Here is a 17,724-nt window from a genome sequence, read left to right on the forward strand (position 1 = left end):
TGACTTTCTCTCGTGCGGCACGAATTCGTGTAACAAGCGTGTCAATCATAATTACAAACATATATTAGAAAAGAAAAAAAATTGTATAACAGTGTTAATTTATATAATCTGAGTGATTCGTGCATAAGAAGTCGAAAGTTAAAATTAATTTTCAGTATATAATCGTGTAAAAAGTTCCTTCAAGATTTTTGTCCGTGAATATTGGTAACAATGAATAACACATTTGCGGGGTTTGCATAACCGATCGCACGGACAACGACAGCCATTCCGGGATACGCCAAGAAGAGGATGCGTTTGGTGTTCATTGGGAAAGAAAATTCCTTTGTTGTTGCGTTATAATTTGTTTACGGCGTCTGTAGTCAACATTCTCCTTATGAGATCCGTCGGTTTTGCATAGTAAGTTCGGTGAGTCAAATATTCTGGTGTGCTTCTCAAATATTTCAACCAACATTTCTATGTCTCGAAAATGGCGAATTGGGTAATGAACGTAAGAGTTCTTTCTCTTGCCGTAGAAGTTAGCCACTGCCTTCGAAGCGTAGCTTTCATCGTGCATGAGATCTTTTAGTTTGTTTACTCTGTAATTGTTTAATAGCAATCTTTTTGGCAAAATTGTGTTTGTGTTGATTGTTTCTTTCGTGCTTTGAAAGCAACGAGGTATCGAAACCGTTCCCTCGTATCAAATTTGACGCTTCCATGAATCACTCGTGTTGAATGTATTAACAAGCAAGATTATAGAGCGTATTATAAAAATAATTGTAATCAACAATATATTTTCGATAAGATTAAATGCTCCGCGTATCGATCGATCGACTAAAATTGAAATACGTAGAAATATATACTATAGAATATTTCTACTCTTAATTTAGATATACATATAACTAAACATTTGGTCACACGAATGTAGATATTAATATTGTATTAAATGTGCTAACTTGATTAACACAAAATTATGTAAATTTTAAAAGATTAGAGAATTTGATTTGGTAAAAACGTACAAGGTTTTAGATCTTACGCGTGAAAAATGTTCAAAAAAAAGTTGGTAAACAATGCACGAGAAAATAAAGAAGCAACGCGGTTTACACGAAATGGTTTATTATGGTTTACATTATTTTGTATTTAAGTTTTAACAAAGTTGGTGCTAAATATTTTTATAGTTTCAGTCTGTGATTTTTATAAGAGATTATAGGTACAGTATGGAAAAAATGGTGTGTGTTGCAGGATCTTAGGCAACTCAGTGTGTGTTAGGTGTCAAGATCAGGTATCAGCATCATCAGTGGACTTTTGTACAATGACATGGTGCAGTTAACTACTTTTCTGCTTCACCATTTTATTGTCCTTCGCTGATGGACTGTTTGCTGCTTGGTCGTCTTTATTCTCATCGACTTCTTATCTTTCATCGTACGTTTTAACCGAGGGTGCAGAAGGAAGAAATTTCTCAAGTATCTAAAGCCGAAGGTAATGCATCATAAGTAATGTAATAAAATTTAGCTCATAATTCTGGTGGGAAGTGTTGTGATTTACTACAGGCTCATTTAATTCTTCGTTGTCTCGGAATGTTCCGAGACAGTTATCGAGATTTAAGCACCGTTTCATATTTTATATTTCATGCGAAATATTTTTGTTTTCATTATACATTCGCACTTTCTAACAAGGAACGGTAAGTAATTAATGAAATTGCGACAACGGAATTAATAAAGAAATTGAAAACAAAATATTACATAGAAATGGAGAACATTCTTTATATTTGCATGATGGTCTCGTATGTTCTTCATTTTCTAATAATATTACTTATCAAATGCACCCTGACATCATAAACTTACCTTAATTCGACCGAAAGGCTAATCATTTTTCACATGTGCTACATATTGTGAAGTTCAATGATATTAAACTTTATCGATACATTGTTAAAAGTATTATAACTGCACTCGAAACGTAACATTCCTCGTGTAAACATTTGGATTGTTAATAATAGTTCCTACAATTCATACGTTGCAGTAAAACATTTTAAGTTAACGTAAAAGATCGTAATCATGGATTCTGCTTATAATTGCATAAAATTATACTTTAAATATATATACAATATCTTTAAAACATACCATAAACAAACTTTTTTTATTAAACCTTTGTTCTATGGTACGTATTTAATACTTTAGAATGCAGCAACTATGATTATTTGATCCATTTATTATGCTCTAAAAGAAGGTAAGTTTATTCACGGTTGAAAAAACTTTGCTAAATAAATATTTAAATATTTTGCAAAGTTTAAAATAAACATGCTTTACATTTTAATGGGCTCCTATGATATCAGTTTACTTTTCATCTTCGAAAATAGATTTATTTTTTAAGCAATCAATGTGGTTCTTACAACGCGAAATCCTATTTTAATATTAATGACAATTTATTTTCAATACTTGGCAAAAGTTAACGTACCAAGCAGCCGAAAGATATAAAAGAAAAGGATTTAGGAAGGAAATTTTCTAGATACAGTCTCCGAGTGTTGTGTAGTATTTGGATAAATGACTCGAGAGGAGCTGAAAAAAGAACCCTTAAGCGACATATCCGCCGTATTTAAATCTTACTACTCTTCTTTGCTGCGAAGTGCATTTTTCTTGCGAGGTCTTTGAGAGCTGGGAGTCATCGCCTTCTCAATCAAGTGCATTTCTGTTGCATGTTCTACGTGGACACGGTGGTCATCGAATTACTCTACAGTTTCCCGAACGCGCTTTCCTTCATGTTTCATAGGATGCACTGATGTGTAGAATGTGCAGTATCTTTTTCTTACAGTTTGTTCGCAGTAAGGCTAGCGATACAAATGCGCATAAACACTGTACTAGAAGTGCATTACTAATCAGTCTCTGTTAAGCGAGTTATTTTATTCAGCTCCGTGATATCGTTAAGTTTCACAAAATTAATACGCGTTCTTAAAACATTTAAACCATGCGTTAATCATAAAACAGCGTAAAACAGAATTTTTATAAAATAGAATCTCTAAATATTAATCGTAAAACTCGCGTAATACTAAACATTTCTGGATTGAACTTTTCGTGGTTTATTTGCACTGCGTTAAAAGACACTTATATATTATTTTATTATCATTTTCATGAACGTTTCATTATGTCGCAAGAAGTGGTTAACACTGGTGCTGAGCGACGGGGAAACGGATGGATTGAACGTACACATGGACGACTCGGCAATCTAATCAATTACCCACTGCCTACACGGTACACCCTGTTACATGCTTCCATCGCCGCGCACACATCTGTGCAGTCTCGGACATGAACGTATATCGGAGAAATCGTGCGCGTAATAGAAAATCTTATCGCTGTTGTTACATCTTGTCCCGGTATACAACACGTATTCGCCCGTTGTTTAACTACTAATCGATACCTATCTTAGTAGTCGTGTACTTGAGTTTTAAAATATCTCTGCTTTTAGGATTACCACGGTTTTGCATTAGAAAAATCCAAGGTCGCAAAGTTGCGTCGAAACGAAATTAATTGGTTGCTCGAGGTCGCCGAGGACCGGCTACTCTGCCGCTATATTTCTTGTTTCTTCTCGTAAACAAAGCCCGGAAAGTGGTCACGAGCAGCTATCAGTTGATTCCGAGTCGACTTTGTAGCAACGAAGATAAATTTCGTGAAAACTAAAAGGGCTTGAAATGGGGGAAACGAGAACGTTGCGTGTATTTAGTTATCTATTCGTTATAAAATGTCGCAACCTTTCTCGTCACGCGGAGCTTCAGGTTGTTCGAAACGTTTTTTCCCCACACCGGTTCCCGTGACGAACGAAATTGCGGTTTTAAGTCTTAAGAACTTGTCGTCGACTGCCACACAGAAGTAATCTGCGCTGGATACAGGGTGGAGTGCCTGGATGGGTGACCGTTTAAGAGAAAGATCTCTCTTCCCATGTGTGTGTTGGTAAAATCTCATCGGTTGCGCCTTCGTTTTAGCCATAAAGTTTCAAAGATCCCCGGCTAAATGATCGATATTGGTCCGATGCCGGTTTCAAGAACAGAAATAGCTAAATATATTGCGACGATACGTTCGCAGTCCGCAGTTCGCAGTATGCAAAATAGCAATGATAAACCTTTTTTTCTGGACATCGTGCATGCATCGTCGTCCCAGCAACATAGATATTATACTTGGCGGAACAAATATAGCGATTTTATAAAAAATTTTAGGATGCCGACAAGTCGAGAGACACCTCTCTGGAGGAATTTGTTTTGTACGTTGAAACTTTAGCCCGTAGGCATAAACAAAAAGCTGCTATGGCTGTCAACGTAGTAAGGATTTACACCAGATTGGAGATTTCGAGATATGTAAAACATTTTATTTACTTAATAGTTTGAAAAATAATGGACGCTTAACAAACATTCCTTAATCCTAAGCATGTATGGTAAGTATACTGGGAACCTGGAAAGATTGCCCCTGGATGGAACTCAGATTCACTAGTTAATCAAGACTTTCTTTCACAATAAACTAGTGATTAATATCGTTTCTAACAGAGGATTTTCGTCGCTGGAATATTTAGTTTATCTAGTTGGATATTATGAATGGAAGATCATTGACCTGGAAATGAAATGTTATAAAGAATGCGAATACTTTGAGAACGAGTGCCGAAGGAAAGCTCAGAGTGAAATCGATCGACGAGCTTAGCGTATTCTATGAACTAGCAATTAGGAGTAATTGTACATATCCGATACGAAGAAACTAACACGGCTCGCACGTTATCCGATCGATAAACATCGAAGGCATAATAATAGTCCTCCAGAATCGTTTATAACCGATATAAGTGGACAAAAGCTGAAACAAGCGACGCGTTTTATTACACTTATAAAATCAGCTTTGTGCTTGTTTCAGAAGAAGCTTCGGTATACGAATTAAATAAGAATCTTGAGCGTTACTTAAGCAGATATAACTAGAGTAAGAAGTCACGATGCGCTTGGTTGGAACGAAAACCCGCCTACATTGTCGTAAACACTACTGTTTACATTTTTAACCAAGGTCTCAACAATCTGACGATAGTTTCGGACGTAATTGGTACAATTATTTGTCTGTATGCTGTCGATGCTCGAGATACCGATAAGAAGCGTATTTCTTATCGTGTAGGTGCGATCGAATGAATTATAAAAGAAGCTAAAGTAATCAAACTATTGGAGAACTTTGATGAAAATTAATTCTCTGCTGATACGTAAGAAAAGATTCATTCATTATTTCGAACATATATTTTTTAATTACGATGAATACTTTCTCTTCAATCTGGTGTAACTCCATAAGGAAGTATTTTCGTTTGAAAATCTTTTAACCGTTAAACTTGGGTAGGGGAGGATATTTTTCTCAGCTAAAAATATCCTCCGAGGCTAGTCAATGCGATTGTTTTAACACATTATTATTCTGCATCCATCTTTGCCAAAATAAGTATAAATTGTTCGATAATATAAATAAGGTTTTTCAACCGAATGAATTTATTTTTTTTTTCGCGACATTTATCATTTAAAAATTATATAATTTCAAGTAAATTTTCCTCTTAAAAAAATGTAATTTTTTAAACTATAATTCATCGATTAAATTGATAGACTGTCCTTAGAATTTGCATTAATATACATATGCCATATAAAATCGATGCATTGTTCTCGGGCGATTTATAAATCGCAGGAAGTTGGACGTGTGTGTGTACGCACATGGCGGTCAACGTTCAAGGGCCTGGGCGTTCCAAGGTGAGCAGCGAACAGAACATGCGGCCCCTTTTTTCGTTCTCCCCCCGCCCTTTCGGAATTTTATTTATCCCCCGTGACAAAGCGATGGAAATGCATGGGATAAGTGGTCAGAGCGCTAATCGCTACGTTTGAACGATCATTTTCTAACTACGTCACCTGCATTCCACCGCAAACAGTGAACAAACCACTCGAAACCGACTCAAGTAGGTCGTTATATTTGTTCCGCCAAACTATACATTCTCTAGCTTTAGTGAAACTTTCAGATCAACCATAAGGCCGATATTCGCGCGGGTCAGCGGACTGCGAACGCGTTGAGGAAAAGGTGAGTGCGGATAGAACGCTAGGAGGCCTTTAGTGTCCTCTAGCACGCGATAGGAAACACGCATCAACGCACGTTGACTGTCCGTACTTGGAATCACGAATACGATTCGAACGTCCAGAGGAACGTAAAGGTTTTCTCATAGTAATAAATATTCTACTACATTTTCCAACTACTGTAACACCATTGCCCTTGCCGTATAGCCTACATATTTTAGCCTTAGAAATTCTTTCAGACTAGCGGTACATAATTCTTCTATATTCAGCATACTCCTGTGTCAAGACCGTCCCGACCCACATTTAGTTCGACGGGCAGTATAAACACGTTATCAATCGGAAGCGAACGAGCGTGTGCGATATTATTGGCCATGGTCGTGGCAACCATGAGATGGGTCATGGTCGCCGTGAATGCTCGTAAATTGATGCAGCTACAGGTTCAGATTGGCCGCGTAAAAGCCTCGTGGAACGTCGCCGAGTCTCGACTGTCGATGGACGTTCGTACAATCGTTCTTCCGATCTGTCTTTTGGCGCTCGAGCTGAACGTGCAGCCAGCCTCGAATTACGGCGATTTTTGGGACCGACGAATCGACCAACGCCTCCCAACTCCCACCGTCTACGTTAATTTTAACGAAACTTTAAAAAAAAAAAAATCACACGAACACGATACTCCGATGGGATTTGAAGTTACTGCGACTCCGGCGGGCTGAAAAACCTTTGACGGGAAGCGTAACTTCGTCACGAGAATAGAATAGTTTGCGACGAATTGTTCGCTGGACGGAGGAAGAAAGTTCAGCCAAGTTCAAACTCGCTTCGATCGTTATCGACCGTCCGCGACTTCGTCGAGGAGGAACTTTCTGCGACGCGAAGTCTTTGGTTGCCCTCGAACTTGTCGATTTTCTTTCGCGAGAAACGAATCGACCGCGATTCGCGCCGCTTTCCAATACGAAAGAGGCGAAACTGCGTTCCGGGAATCCCCGCCCCAGCGTCACTGAAACAGGTTTTCGTACGGGCCCTTCCGTTAACCCTCGACCGTCGCGTTTATTTTTTCGTTTGTTAACCCTTTCCCCCGGCCGTGCACCATATACGGCGCACGAACCTCCTCCCCGTGTTACCACATTTCTTTCGTAGTTTCTCTTCGTCCAAGTCCAAAGTTAGTATTGCACCTTTGAAAGCGTTTTCGTACGAACATTGAAACGAATCTCTGTACTCGATATAGTTGTTTCAAATATGATTTTCACGCAAGAAACAAACCCGGGTATTTCTGTCGCGTTAAAATTCAATTTCCACACGTGGATCCGGCAGATTTATTTTGTTCTACCTCTTTTTGTTTGAATTGACGAACTTTATAGTTCATTTACACGAAGAACTAGACATTGTACAATCGATCGACCTAGTTTATAGTTTTAACGAGTGGTATGCGATTCTCGATTCAACAGTTTGCCTTTGCAATTCTAGAGAGGACATTAGAAGTCACGAACCACCCTCCGTTGAAATTCCCAGGATTGCTAAGGGAGTCCTGCCCTTGGAATCTCTCGTTTGTTCCAATTACGTCGCGGATAACACCGCGGAGGAGATAGAACTCGAGGAAAGGAATACTCGGTCACCCTGGCAATGACTTGGGCGTCGGTCGAACGCGCATTAAAGTCGGAAATTACGTCGAATATATATTCACGTATGCGACGTAGGATTCTTAACCCATCCGAGAGTCTGTTTTCTATCTTTAGACGACGTTACAGGCGACAGAGTTCTGGAAACACGGTGGTACAGAGTTATTCCCGCTCGCGCGTAGACGATATTCCTGTTTCTGCTTTCTCAAATTTTATCAGAAGAAATAGAGACAGTAATACATATTCAGTTTTCTATTCTATTTACCAGTACTATTTAATTTTAATAATTGATAATATTCGGACGCTAGGGTATACTCGTGAAACATATAAAATTATGTTATTTGATTTCTTCTAAAGGTAAATTAAAAATGTTTTTTCAAACAACCTATCTGTGATCATTTTAGTTGAACTTTGGTTTCGGTTGCAAGAGACGAATATTATCGATGACAATCTTTCGCATTCTGGGACAAAGATGATATACGCGTGGTGGGTGGAGGAACTGTAATGGCGTTAAATTGGTACTTTGGCGAAAATCGACGTCTCGATTACAGTGATCCGAAACGGGCTTCTGGATAATGAGAGAGCTCGCGAGTGGCCAGATTATTCTCAAGGGTCAATACCATTTAACCGATCGCTCCAAGGATTTAAAAAATGTAGACTTTGGATTCTCTTAAATTTCGAATGAGATTCATGTACAGTAAAGTTTTGTTTCCAGCTGATATATTTCGAACGATAAACGCATATTCCATATCTCCCTTTATGAAAGATGGTTAGATGTAATCTAGATTTCATTTTTTCCCCGCCCAACTGCCGTTGCTGTTTCTCGTCGATTTTTATGACCAGTCGATCGGGAACTGAAAAAATAAACGACAGTGATATTTTATTCACCGACTCTAAATACACGAGCCATGTGGTTACCGTGGGAAAGGGTTAATAATAGTAATGGAGATCCCTACTGTATATTCTTCGCACGTCGACGCGATGGAAAAATAGAAAACGAAATTGCCAAGAATTCTTGAAGTACTGTTACTTTTTTTTTTTTCTACCATTGATCGTTGGTTTTTTTGAACTTTTCGGTCAGTGTTTAGCCATAATATATAGCAGCTGACATCGATCGTGCGGGAACACGTAAGGTCCATTGAACTCTTCAGCGTCTATTCGAAGCAGCGACAATACACGCGTGCTTTTAGTTCGAAGCATCGTTGGATTTGCCAAACTTCACGGGACCGTTAACGGAATTTTACATAACGTTTATTACACGTCGAGTTTAAGGATTTACGACCGTTAGGATCTAGTCGTTGGATCTGCGGCGCGCGGAGAATTCGCTGAAATAATAAATGTCCCCGATCCACTTTTAACGGAACGGAAGGAATTTTAACGTTTTAGGAACGGTGACTAGCGCGTACAAAGACCGCGCAATTACCCGCCAATTACTTGCTTAATTACTCGTGACGGTAGCTTTTTTATCATAGGAATAATACGAACACAACCAGAGTTACTATTTTTATTATTATCACTTACATCAGTTATTGCCCCGTCCATACTCAATTTAAAAATATTTACCAATAATAGCGAATTAAAAATAATGTATTTTGATAATTAAAATAGTTTAAACATAGCAGAAGATTAATCTAAATAGTGAAAACGATATTAATGTAACAATGATCCCAATAATGTAGGAACATGACAAAAAGGAAGGTTTAATTTCTACACTGTTGCTCGATATTATATTGAGACCTTTTTTTTTTATCTTTCATTTGTTATTTAAAATTTGTATTCAGATAAGAATTTTGTTCGTCTCTGACGATAACAAAGTGGCGCCCTCTATGCGAAAAAGAATTATATATTTTCGTTGTTTTTTCGAGTTTTCGAGCAGGACTAGCTGGAAAATACTCTCGAGAGCTTCTGCTTAAGGAGAAAAATGAAAAATAGCTCGATTTATTAAACCTGAAATAGCGGTATTACTTAATCTCTCGGTACTATCGTTACGTAAATCTTATACTACGATTATTCAAACCCTCGATCAAGCCACGAGAGAAAGTCCTGTAGGATCTCGTTGCATCATCTATCTTGGCAACGGGATACGAAACAAAGTACCTGGAACGATCTTACGATCGAGGTCGTCGTTACCACGATTTACGCGCCTCGACAATGAGCGACGTTAGATCGTGTCTCGGTTTCCGGAATGAATTACTTGGAACTGGGACGGCGAACACGAGCGACGCGTAAGGCCTAAAAATAAACGGAGTAATAAAAATTACGGATGCATGTATGCAGTATAAAGCACCTTACTGTCGTCTTCGAATGAATTTCGACGGAAACGAACGCTTTGAAGACTTAACAGAAGCGATCCGAACGCTTGTACACTCCAACGAGTGGTTTAACATCTTTCACCGGCGATTTAGAAAGGACTTGGACGGAAGAGAACGGTTCTAAACGTAATTGCAGGCAACCCGATTATTTTGACACTCGAACGCATGATTCACACCTTGTTCTGATAATTTTGGAAGGATTTTAATAGAAAGGAACGCCTTTCTGACAACTTTGGGAAGTATTTTGATGGAATAATGACCAGAAGTCGTCTGAAAATGCCACTCACAGGTACTACTGCAGGTAGTTTAAAGAAAATCGCTCTGATAACACTTCGAAAAGAATTATTTTTGGGAATTTTGTTTTGGAATATCTTTATATATGCCTAATTAAAAAAATGTTACATTGTGTAAGAGGAAGAGTTTGATCTTTGACTCGTTTCTTTGGAATTAATTGCCAAAGGAGAGTTCACGTTGGAGGAATCCAACTGCTCGGTTCTTTTTACGGAAGATAAGAGCTACTCGTACAATTACGCGAGAATGTTTGAAAACTTGAGCTCCGAAGAACGCAGTTGGTATGTTTTCACACGAGACAAAGGAACTCTTGGTGCATAGAGTGCCCAGTCATTCAGTTTTGTTGACATTAGCGAACCGATGCCAATATTTGCATTAGTGCGGTGTTATTCGAGTGCATATTTCGCCAAGTTGTTCCTTTTAAGCCATAGCGCGCATACGTCGATGCATATACGTTCCCTTGAAAAAATAAAACGTCGGCGTAAATAAACAAAGACGAATTTGCAAGAAAATTACTGCCCCGCAAACATTGTGGCCAAAGTAGCCGAAGCTTCTTATCGACTGTTAAATTTATGCTCGGGCTAAACTAACAGAAATAATGTCGACGTTCTGGGAGGAAATGCTGCCTGGAGTCCTTCGTCGAGGAATAGAACGAAGCGGTCGCGATCGATGAAGCCTTCGAGGTTCGTTCGTTGCTCGATAGCACGCAAACGCTGACGTTGCGCTGCTTCCTCGCATGTTAAACCAAACGCGTTTTGCGCATTTATTATCGTACCGCATATTCTTGGAAATGAAATTTGCCTTTGAAATTTTCGCTGAACGGACGAACATTAGTATTGTCCGAAAGAAACACAATGATTGCGTAAAATAACGCTCTGACGCGACTATATTTTATCATTTAAACTATGTACGTGTAATAAAAGTACTAATAAAAGAACTGAGAAATTTCAATGTCTCAATTTTATTCCCCTGATTTTGAGCTACCTTAATTACGTTCTTAATCTTTATTTATGCGTGCTGGTTGCTTGATCATCCCTGGTGCACATGTTCCCAGCCTCGTTTAATTCGAATCGTTCGGCTCGGTTACAGATCCCTCGCACAACAGTCGAAAATGAGCGTCATAATCAGACTACAGAACTTGGCGTGGTCCGCCAACGCTCTGGACATTCGCCAATTTTTCAGAGGTCTGAGCATACCGGAAGGAGGAGTCCATATTGTCGGTGGCGAGCTGGGGGATGCGTTCATCGCCTTCAGGTAATAAAACGAATCTGCTGATAGAATAAAATTTCTAAAAATCATTTACTCCGTATATTGACGAAATTCTGAAACTTGCAGCACCGACGAGGATGCCCGGCAGGCGATGATGCACGATGGCGGCAAGATCAAGGAGATGAAGATCAAGCTGTTGCTGAGCTCCCGGACGGAGATGCAAAAAGTGATCGAGGCGGCGAGGCAACAGACGTTGAGCCTGCAGTCGTTCATGCAGACGGCACCGGTCGCCGTTTCGACGGTGGTCCAGAAGCCAGGATCCCCTGGCGACAGAAGGGACAAGGAGAAGGATAACGACAGCGAGTCCAGCAAGGACCGCAAGGACAGACGCGACAGATCGCGATCGAGGGACAGATCGAGGTCTCGCGATCGCGACAGGGACAGAGACAGGCGCGACAGGGACAGGGGACGGGACCGCAGACGTCGGGACAGGAGCAGATCGCGCGACAGGGAAAGAGACAGGAGAGACAGACGTCGTCGTCGGGATCGATCCAGGTCGCGCGATCGTACACGGTCCAGAGACAGAGACACCAAGCGTAGCTCGACCGCGGAGCGTCGAAAGGACGCGACCGACGACGACAACAACGACGTAGTTTGCGTGGGCCAGTTTCACAAAGACAAACCAGTAGCAAACGCGAAGAAACCGTTGGAGAACGGTATCTGGGAGGTTCCTCCGCAGACGCAGATGCAAGCAGCCATGTTAGCGCCGGGAATTTTGGGCGCTGGGGTCGCTGCTCTGGCGCAGGATGGCGAACCACGACCTTTGACCTTCAGTAGCTCCGTGATCGGGCAGCAGTCGATGCTCCAACAGAACCAGTTCTCCGTGAACGGGATAAACGGCGTGGGTAGCCTGATGCAGTCTCACGTGCAAACGCTCAGTCACACCGTAGGTATGAACACGATCTCTCAAAACATAGGCAGCACGAGTCTGCCTAGCCTAACCACCGCGGTCGGTGCGTTGACCCGATCCAAAGAGTCTTGGAACCAAAGCGGCGAACCAGCCAGAGTGGACCAGGCGAGGTTCCCCACCAGAACCGGCCAATTTGGAACAGACATGTATGGCACAAACGGTTCGATGAACTACAGGCCAACGATCAGACCTAACAATCCGTTCATGAGCAAGGTGCAGGAACTGGAGGGTCGCCGTAATCCGCACGCCTTCCAGGCGAACAGTTCCCAGTACGGTTTCGACGGTGATAGGTCGGCGGCGAACCGCGGCTCGACCAACAGCACCTCGAGATTCTCTAACGAGAACAAGAGCAGTAGTGGTGTCGGTAATTGCGTGGAGGTTCGCAACATGCCGTTGAGCGCCACGTACAACGACGTACGTCACGCTTTCCAGGGGATCTACATCAGGAAGGACGGGCTAAAATTGATAAACGACAATCATGGGAACCGCGTCGGGATCGCGTACGTCAAGTTCAGCAAAGCTGAGGGCAAAGAACTCGCGTTGAGTACGGCGAGATACGTCCGCGGGTCCGAGGTCGAAGTGCTTCACCTGGACGAGAGCATCTTCGACAAAGCAGTGGACTCTTACTCGCCGGAGAAGGAGAGGGATCGTGGGGACGACAACCTCGAGGACGTGAGGTCCTCGGCGTGCATCGTCCTGACCGATCTACCGACCTTCACCAAGGAAATGGACATCGCGAAGCTCTTCCACGATTGGAAAATCAACGATCTGTTCATCACGACGACCAAAGAGTCCGTTGGCATGCAATGCATGGCCTACGTTCAGTTTGCCAGAATAGAGGATGCCAAGGCGTCCGTGAACACGTCGCTGAAGATAGGCAGCAAGCCCGTGACCGCGACAGCGATCACGGAGGACAAGTTCGCGCAAGCGAAACGCGATCACGAGCAGAACAGCATGAACCAGACCGCCACCTCCGACTGCGTGATAATGCGCGGTCTGCCGTTCCAGACTATCGATCGCGACATCCTCGACTTCTTCTCCGACATCGGGATCGTGCCCCACAGAATACACATGCTGCTCAATCAGAGCGGGAAGCCAGCCGGCGAGTGTTTCTGCGAGTTCGACACCACCGACGAGGCCCTCAGAGCAACCGCGAAGAACGGATTACCGTTCGGCAAGAACGTACCGACCATAGAGCTGGTCCCGCGAGCCAAGATGCTGGAAACGTTAGGTATGGTGGACCCACAGATCATGGAGACGCAACAGCAGCACTTCCCGCCGCTCCAAGAGCAACGACCGCGATTCTCCGGACCTATGAACCACCTGCCGCGGTTTGGAAACTCCGGATTCGGACCCAGGTGTCCGCCAGGTCTGATGGGCATACCGAGGCACCTGCTGGGTAGACATCCCGGCTCCATGGACTACGTGGAGGGCTTCGGGAAGCCTGGCTGCGTCCTGTCCCTCGAGAACGTTCCTTTCAAGGCCGACATCAACGAGATCATCGAGTTCTTCGGCGACTTCGACGTGAAGAGGGAGAACGTGATACGACGATACAACGAAAGGGGTATGCCTACAGGCGACGCCAGGGTAGCATTCGCGTCGCCGAGCGAAGCACAGAGGGCGCTCAGAGATCTCAAGCATTGCAAGATGAGGGATCGTACAATATACATGAAACTCGCGTGAACGATGTCCGAGGAACATGGAGGGGGTAGCTCCGAATCGCATTCCTCGAGGCTGAGAAGGTAACGGATGCGGTCGAAAGATCCAGGGATCACGCGACCGATCGACCAATAGTTACTCCGGTCCCAGGACCAAGGTACAGCGAATCGGTTCGAATCGTGTGCTCGACGAAGAAGAAGAAGACGGTTCTTCGTTGACGAGATGCTCGTCGTTGATTCGCAATCTTTTGTTTTCTCTTTTCATTTGTACATAGAAGACACGGCTTCTAGGAAGGTAACCTTTGTTTTGCGTCGCTCTGACGTCATCGAGTAGCTCGTTGGTAGCATCATTCGCACGATCTTGTGCAAAGTTGGTCTTCGGCCGGAAGTACGAGCGTTTGTTGTCGCTGACCAAAGGTAAACGTACCATGGACGCAAGTGTGGGTGTTTGTTCGCCAACCTCGGTGTTTACTCGAAGCTTAGAGAATATTAGCGAGCGACAGTGGTGTCATTTTGTTTTCTAGTTATTTTTAAGAGACCGACCTCACCGCTCAAAATTCCATTTTATTTTTTCTTTTCTTACCATCGATACGTAAGCACATTTTTTTTTTTTAAATTCTTACCACGAACATTATTGTCGATTGTTGCCTTTTTTTTTATTGAAATTCGGAACGATTTCGTTTTATTCCATCGATCGTCAACTGCGTTGTAATATTCCCATATCCATTAACTGTGCGTTAAGGTTTGTACATATGATGTAAATTATCTTGAACTTGGGATCTGTGCCGCGTTGCTTCCTTCTATAAATTTCTGTTAGGCGCGTGAACCATTCGCCTGCTTTTTTACCGAGCGAGTGTTCCAAAGAAATCGCGGTAACGAGAACAGTAAAAAGGCTTCTTTTATCTAATTTCAAAAGCAATATTTTTAATCCGTTGGGTATGCGAAAGCATCGGCGATTACAGAATTCCATTGCACGTTATACTTGTGGAGGCGCACTCGTGTACGCCATTTAATCATATCATGAAACGTTCGACGTCGCTGCAAATGGAACGTTTCGTAGGAACAATAACGCGTAAATATAAGAAGAAACAAATGTATACAAAAAGTACAAAGTTCGAGCATATACACAAGCGCATTTTTGCTCTGCACTCGACTTACGATCGTTGTGAAACTGCTCGTCAAAGGTACAAAGTCGAATGCGGTGGAAATTAGGGGAACAATTGGCACACCGTATTTTCTACCAGCAATTTATGTATGTACATTACATATATTACGTTGCATCGGTTTGTATATAGATGATATATATAAAGAAAGACAGAGAGGGAAAGAAGTATAAATATAGGTAATAAACGAATACAATATATGCTCCACATCAATGTAAAGTAATATTTATACGGCAAATGAATCGATGAAATCTAGGTGTACTTAATCGTTCATTTTACCCTATGTTTCTCTTCAGTATAAGTACCTTGAAGACTTCAATAAATTTGTATTTACATCGGCAACGGCTATCGTTATAGGCTTCTTCATTTGTCCTTACCTGTTTGAGTGAGATTTACATTGAGTAAAAGTGATGTTTCAGATCTGGATGAACTTGCCCGCGGACCTCACGACTTCCTCTTTGACTAACCGATTCCCCGGCCATCGAGAATTCAAACGGAGAGAGTGTGCGTGCAAAGTATGAGTGTGGCGAGGATGTGACACGAAGAAAATGCTGAAAATGCTGAAAATGGGTAATGTGTTATGTACGAATGCTCTTAAATTGAAAGTTTATTCGTATTCGAACGCGTTACTATTTGTTCCAGATGTACGTATATACGGATTAAAATGGACTATCCTATTGATATATTACGTAGGCTGTTGTAAACAATGAACGAGACTCGCAAAATAGTAGAAACTGTGCCACGAGATAAACTCTTACGATTCTAGTGCAACGTAATTACGTAACCGGCATCAGACTGTCGAACTTAAGTAAAAATTATGCAAACAAACCGCGGCATTCCCCAATGTAGTTATTAGCGTCGCGTAACCTGTCTGGCAAGTCCCGTCGATCGCTAGGCGAACGAGATTGATCGCGATTTTATTACCGTCTCTTAATTTACATACAATAAATCATCCCAAGAATTTAATCGAACCGCGACGAACTCGATGGGAACAGATGCACGAATAAATTCGATCAGTCGTAATCCCAAATTACTGTTTTCCGGTGGCAACTTCCTGACTCGTAAAAGAGGAACGCCCAAATTGAACTGTAGACCGAAGTAGCTACATTTGGTTTGTAATATAAAAAATGGACAATCCTTGTTCCTTTAATTTTTCTGGTATCGTGAAAAGTGTTACGTTGGTCTGGCGGTTAACGCGTTAATCTTCGAGTCCGAGTAAATTATAATGTAAACGGATAACGTTGCTGTCCGAGGCTGAAAGTCTCTAAACGATAAACATTCTCTTGCTCTTTTTTTTTTACGACGAACGTTCCCTTCTCGACATTAAGGAACTCCGAGCAGTTAAATCTAACGAAGACAGATAAAATATCCCGTTCTCTTAACAAGTGCTCGGCTAATAAGTCAATAGTGTTACGCGGCGTAAATACACTATGCACTCGTCACGTGTAGCACGCTCAAAACAATAGGCCATAATCTAATGACAAACACGTGACAGTCGTTTGTACTAGACACGCTTCAGAGATCAAACGAGTCGAGTTCGAAATAACCACGAGCATTTTTATCGCACTCGGTCCGATGACTATCGAATATCATAGAGATACTAAACTCGATTGGCAGCGTGGACCTGGCAAAGTGCCTTCAAACATCTGTCATTAACGAGCAAATATGCACTGCCGTAATTTACGAGACGGATCTGGATCGAGATCGTTTCGTCGATCGGTCAATTTCCGTCTACCAGTAAACGGGGTTAGGTATTCGACGCTAAACAATTTTCACACTCGAGTCTATGTTAAATATTCAACATCCCCGCGACTTATTCTTGCATCGTATGTTTTACTTAGCGAATCGATCCTCCAGTTTAGAGAGCAGCGCTCTACGCGCGCCGCCATCTTTGAATTATGGTCAGAAAACGGTGGTGGACGTTTTGCTCCTCTAGATCAATATTTTATCAATACTATAATATTTATTAATCCGTATTAACCCTTTGCAGTTTAAAAATACACATGTCGAAATTAAGCAGAAATTATTAAACCTAGAATCCCTGTTTCAAAGCGTGTTATTAATAAATTTCTTTCCTCGTTGCTAAGTAATCGGCTTGGCGAACTCTGCGGGAGCCAATAAAAAGAGGTTTGCTTTCCCGTTCAGGTTCCCTTAAGGCGATCGAAGAGCGGAGATGAAAGATATCATCGATCGAAGCAAAGGAGCTTAGAGTCGACTGGCCTCTGTCTTCGTTACGCGGGCATTCTTTTCGCGTTATCGGGTTGTCTTGGCTCGCGTTGTCCGATTCGTTAGCGGCTTGTCGCCGTTCTTTATGGCTGCGAATCGCTAGGCGTTTCAGCATGCACCGCGCGCAAAATCTCTCGAGCTGAACGCACGCGAGCGAGCGAGCGAGCGCGTTACCTCGCGTTACGAGCCTAGGCGCGGAGAACGGCTACAGAAATAGCCAGTGACTCAATATTTAGGCAGCACTGATTTGCCAC

General features: G+C 42.1%; 1 protein-coding gene across 3 annotated transcripts; it reads left to right on the forward strand.

Annotated features, from left to right (window-relative positions):
* The first annotated feature begins 267 nt into the window (after positions 1-267).
* LOC122395364 lies at positions 268-15,586 on the forward strand. Of its 3 annotated transcripts, none has more exons than XM_043392862.1 (4): positions 268-405; positions 1,219-1,455; positions 11,334-11,498; positions 11,580-15,586. In XM_043392862.1, the coding sequence occupies exons 3-4, from the start codon at positions 11,356-11,358 to the stop codon at positions 14,104-14,106; spliced, it is 2,670 nt and encodes an 889-aa protein (XP_043248797.1). In that variant the 5' UTR covers positions 268-405; positions 1,219-1,455; positions 11,334-11,355; the 3' UTR covers positions 14,107-15,586. The 3 variants fall into 3 exon arrangements, with proteins under 3 accessions (XP_043248797.1, XP_043248796.1, XP_043248798.1); XM_043392861.1 differs by having other exon boundaries at positions 268-396; XM_043392863.1 differs by lacking the exon at positions 268-405 and adding an exon at positions 427-478.
* The last annotated feature ends 2,138 nt before the right edge of the window (positions 15,587-17,724 follow it).

The sequence above is a fragment of the Colletes gigas genome, unplaced genomic scaffold, assembly GCF_013123115.1.
Source record: "Colletes gigas isolate AHSC1104 unplaced genomic scaffold, ASM1312311v1 Colletes_gigas_Sc00005, whole genome shotgun sequence".
Lineage (NCBI taxonomy): Eukaryota > Metazoa > Arthropoda > Insecta > Hymenoptera > Colletidae > Colletes > Colletes gigas.

What these genes read in the sequence shown, in the direction of transcription:
- LOC122395364 (XM_043392862.1), top strand. Translation starts at nt 11,356, where the DNA reads ATGAGCGTCATAATCAGACTACAGAACTTGGCGTGGTCCGCCAACGCT. An exon ending in GATGCGTTCATCGCCTTCAG is followed by an intron (nt 11,499 to 11,579) that starts GTAATAAAACGA and finishes TGAAACTTGCAG; the next exon opens with CACCGACGAGGATGCCCGGC.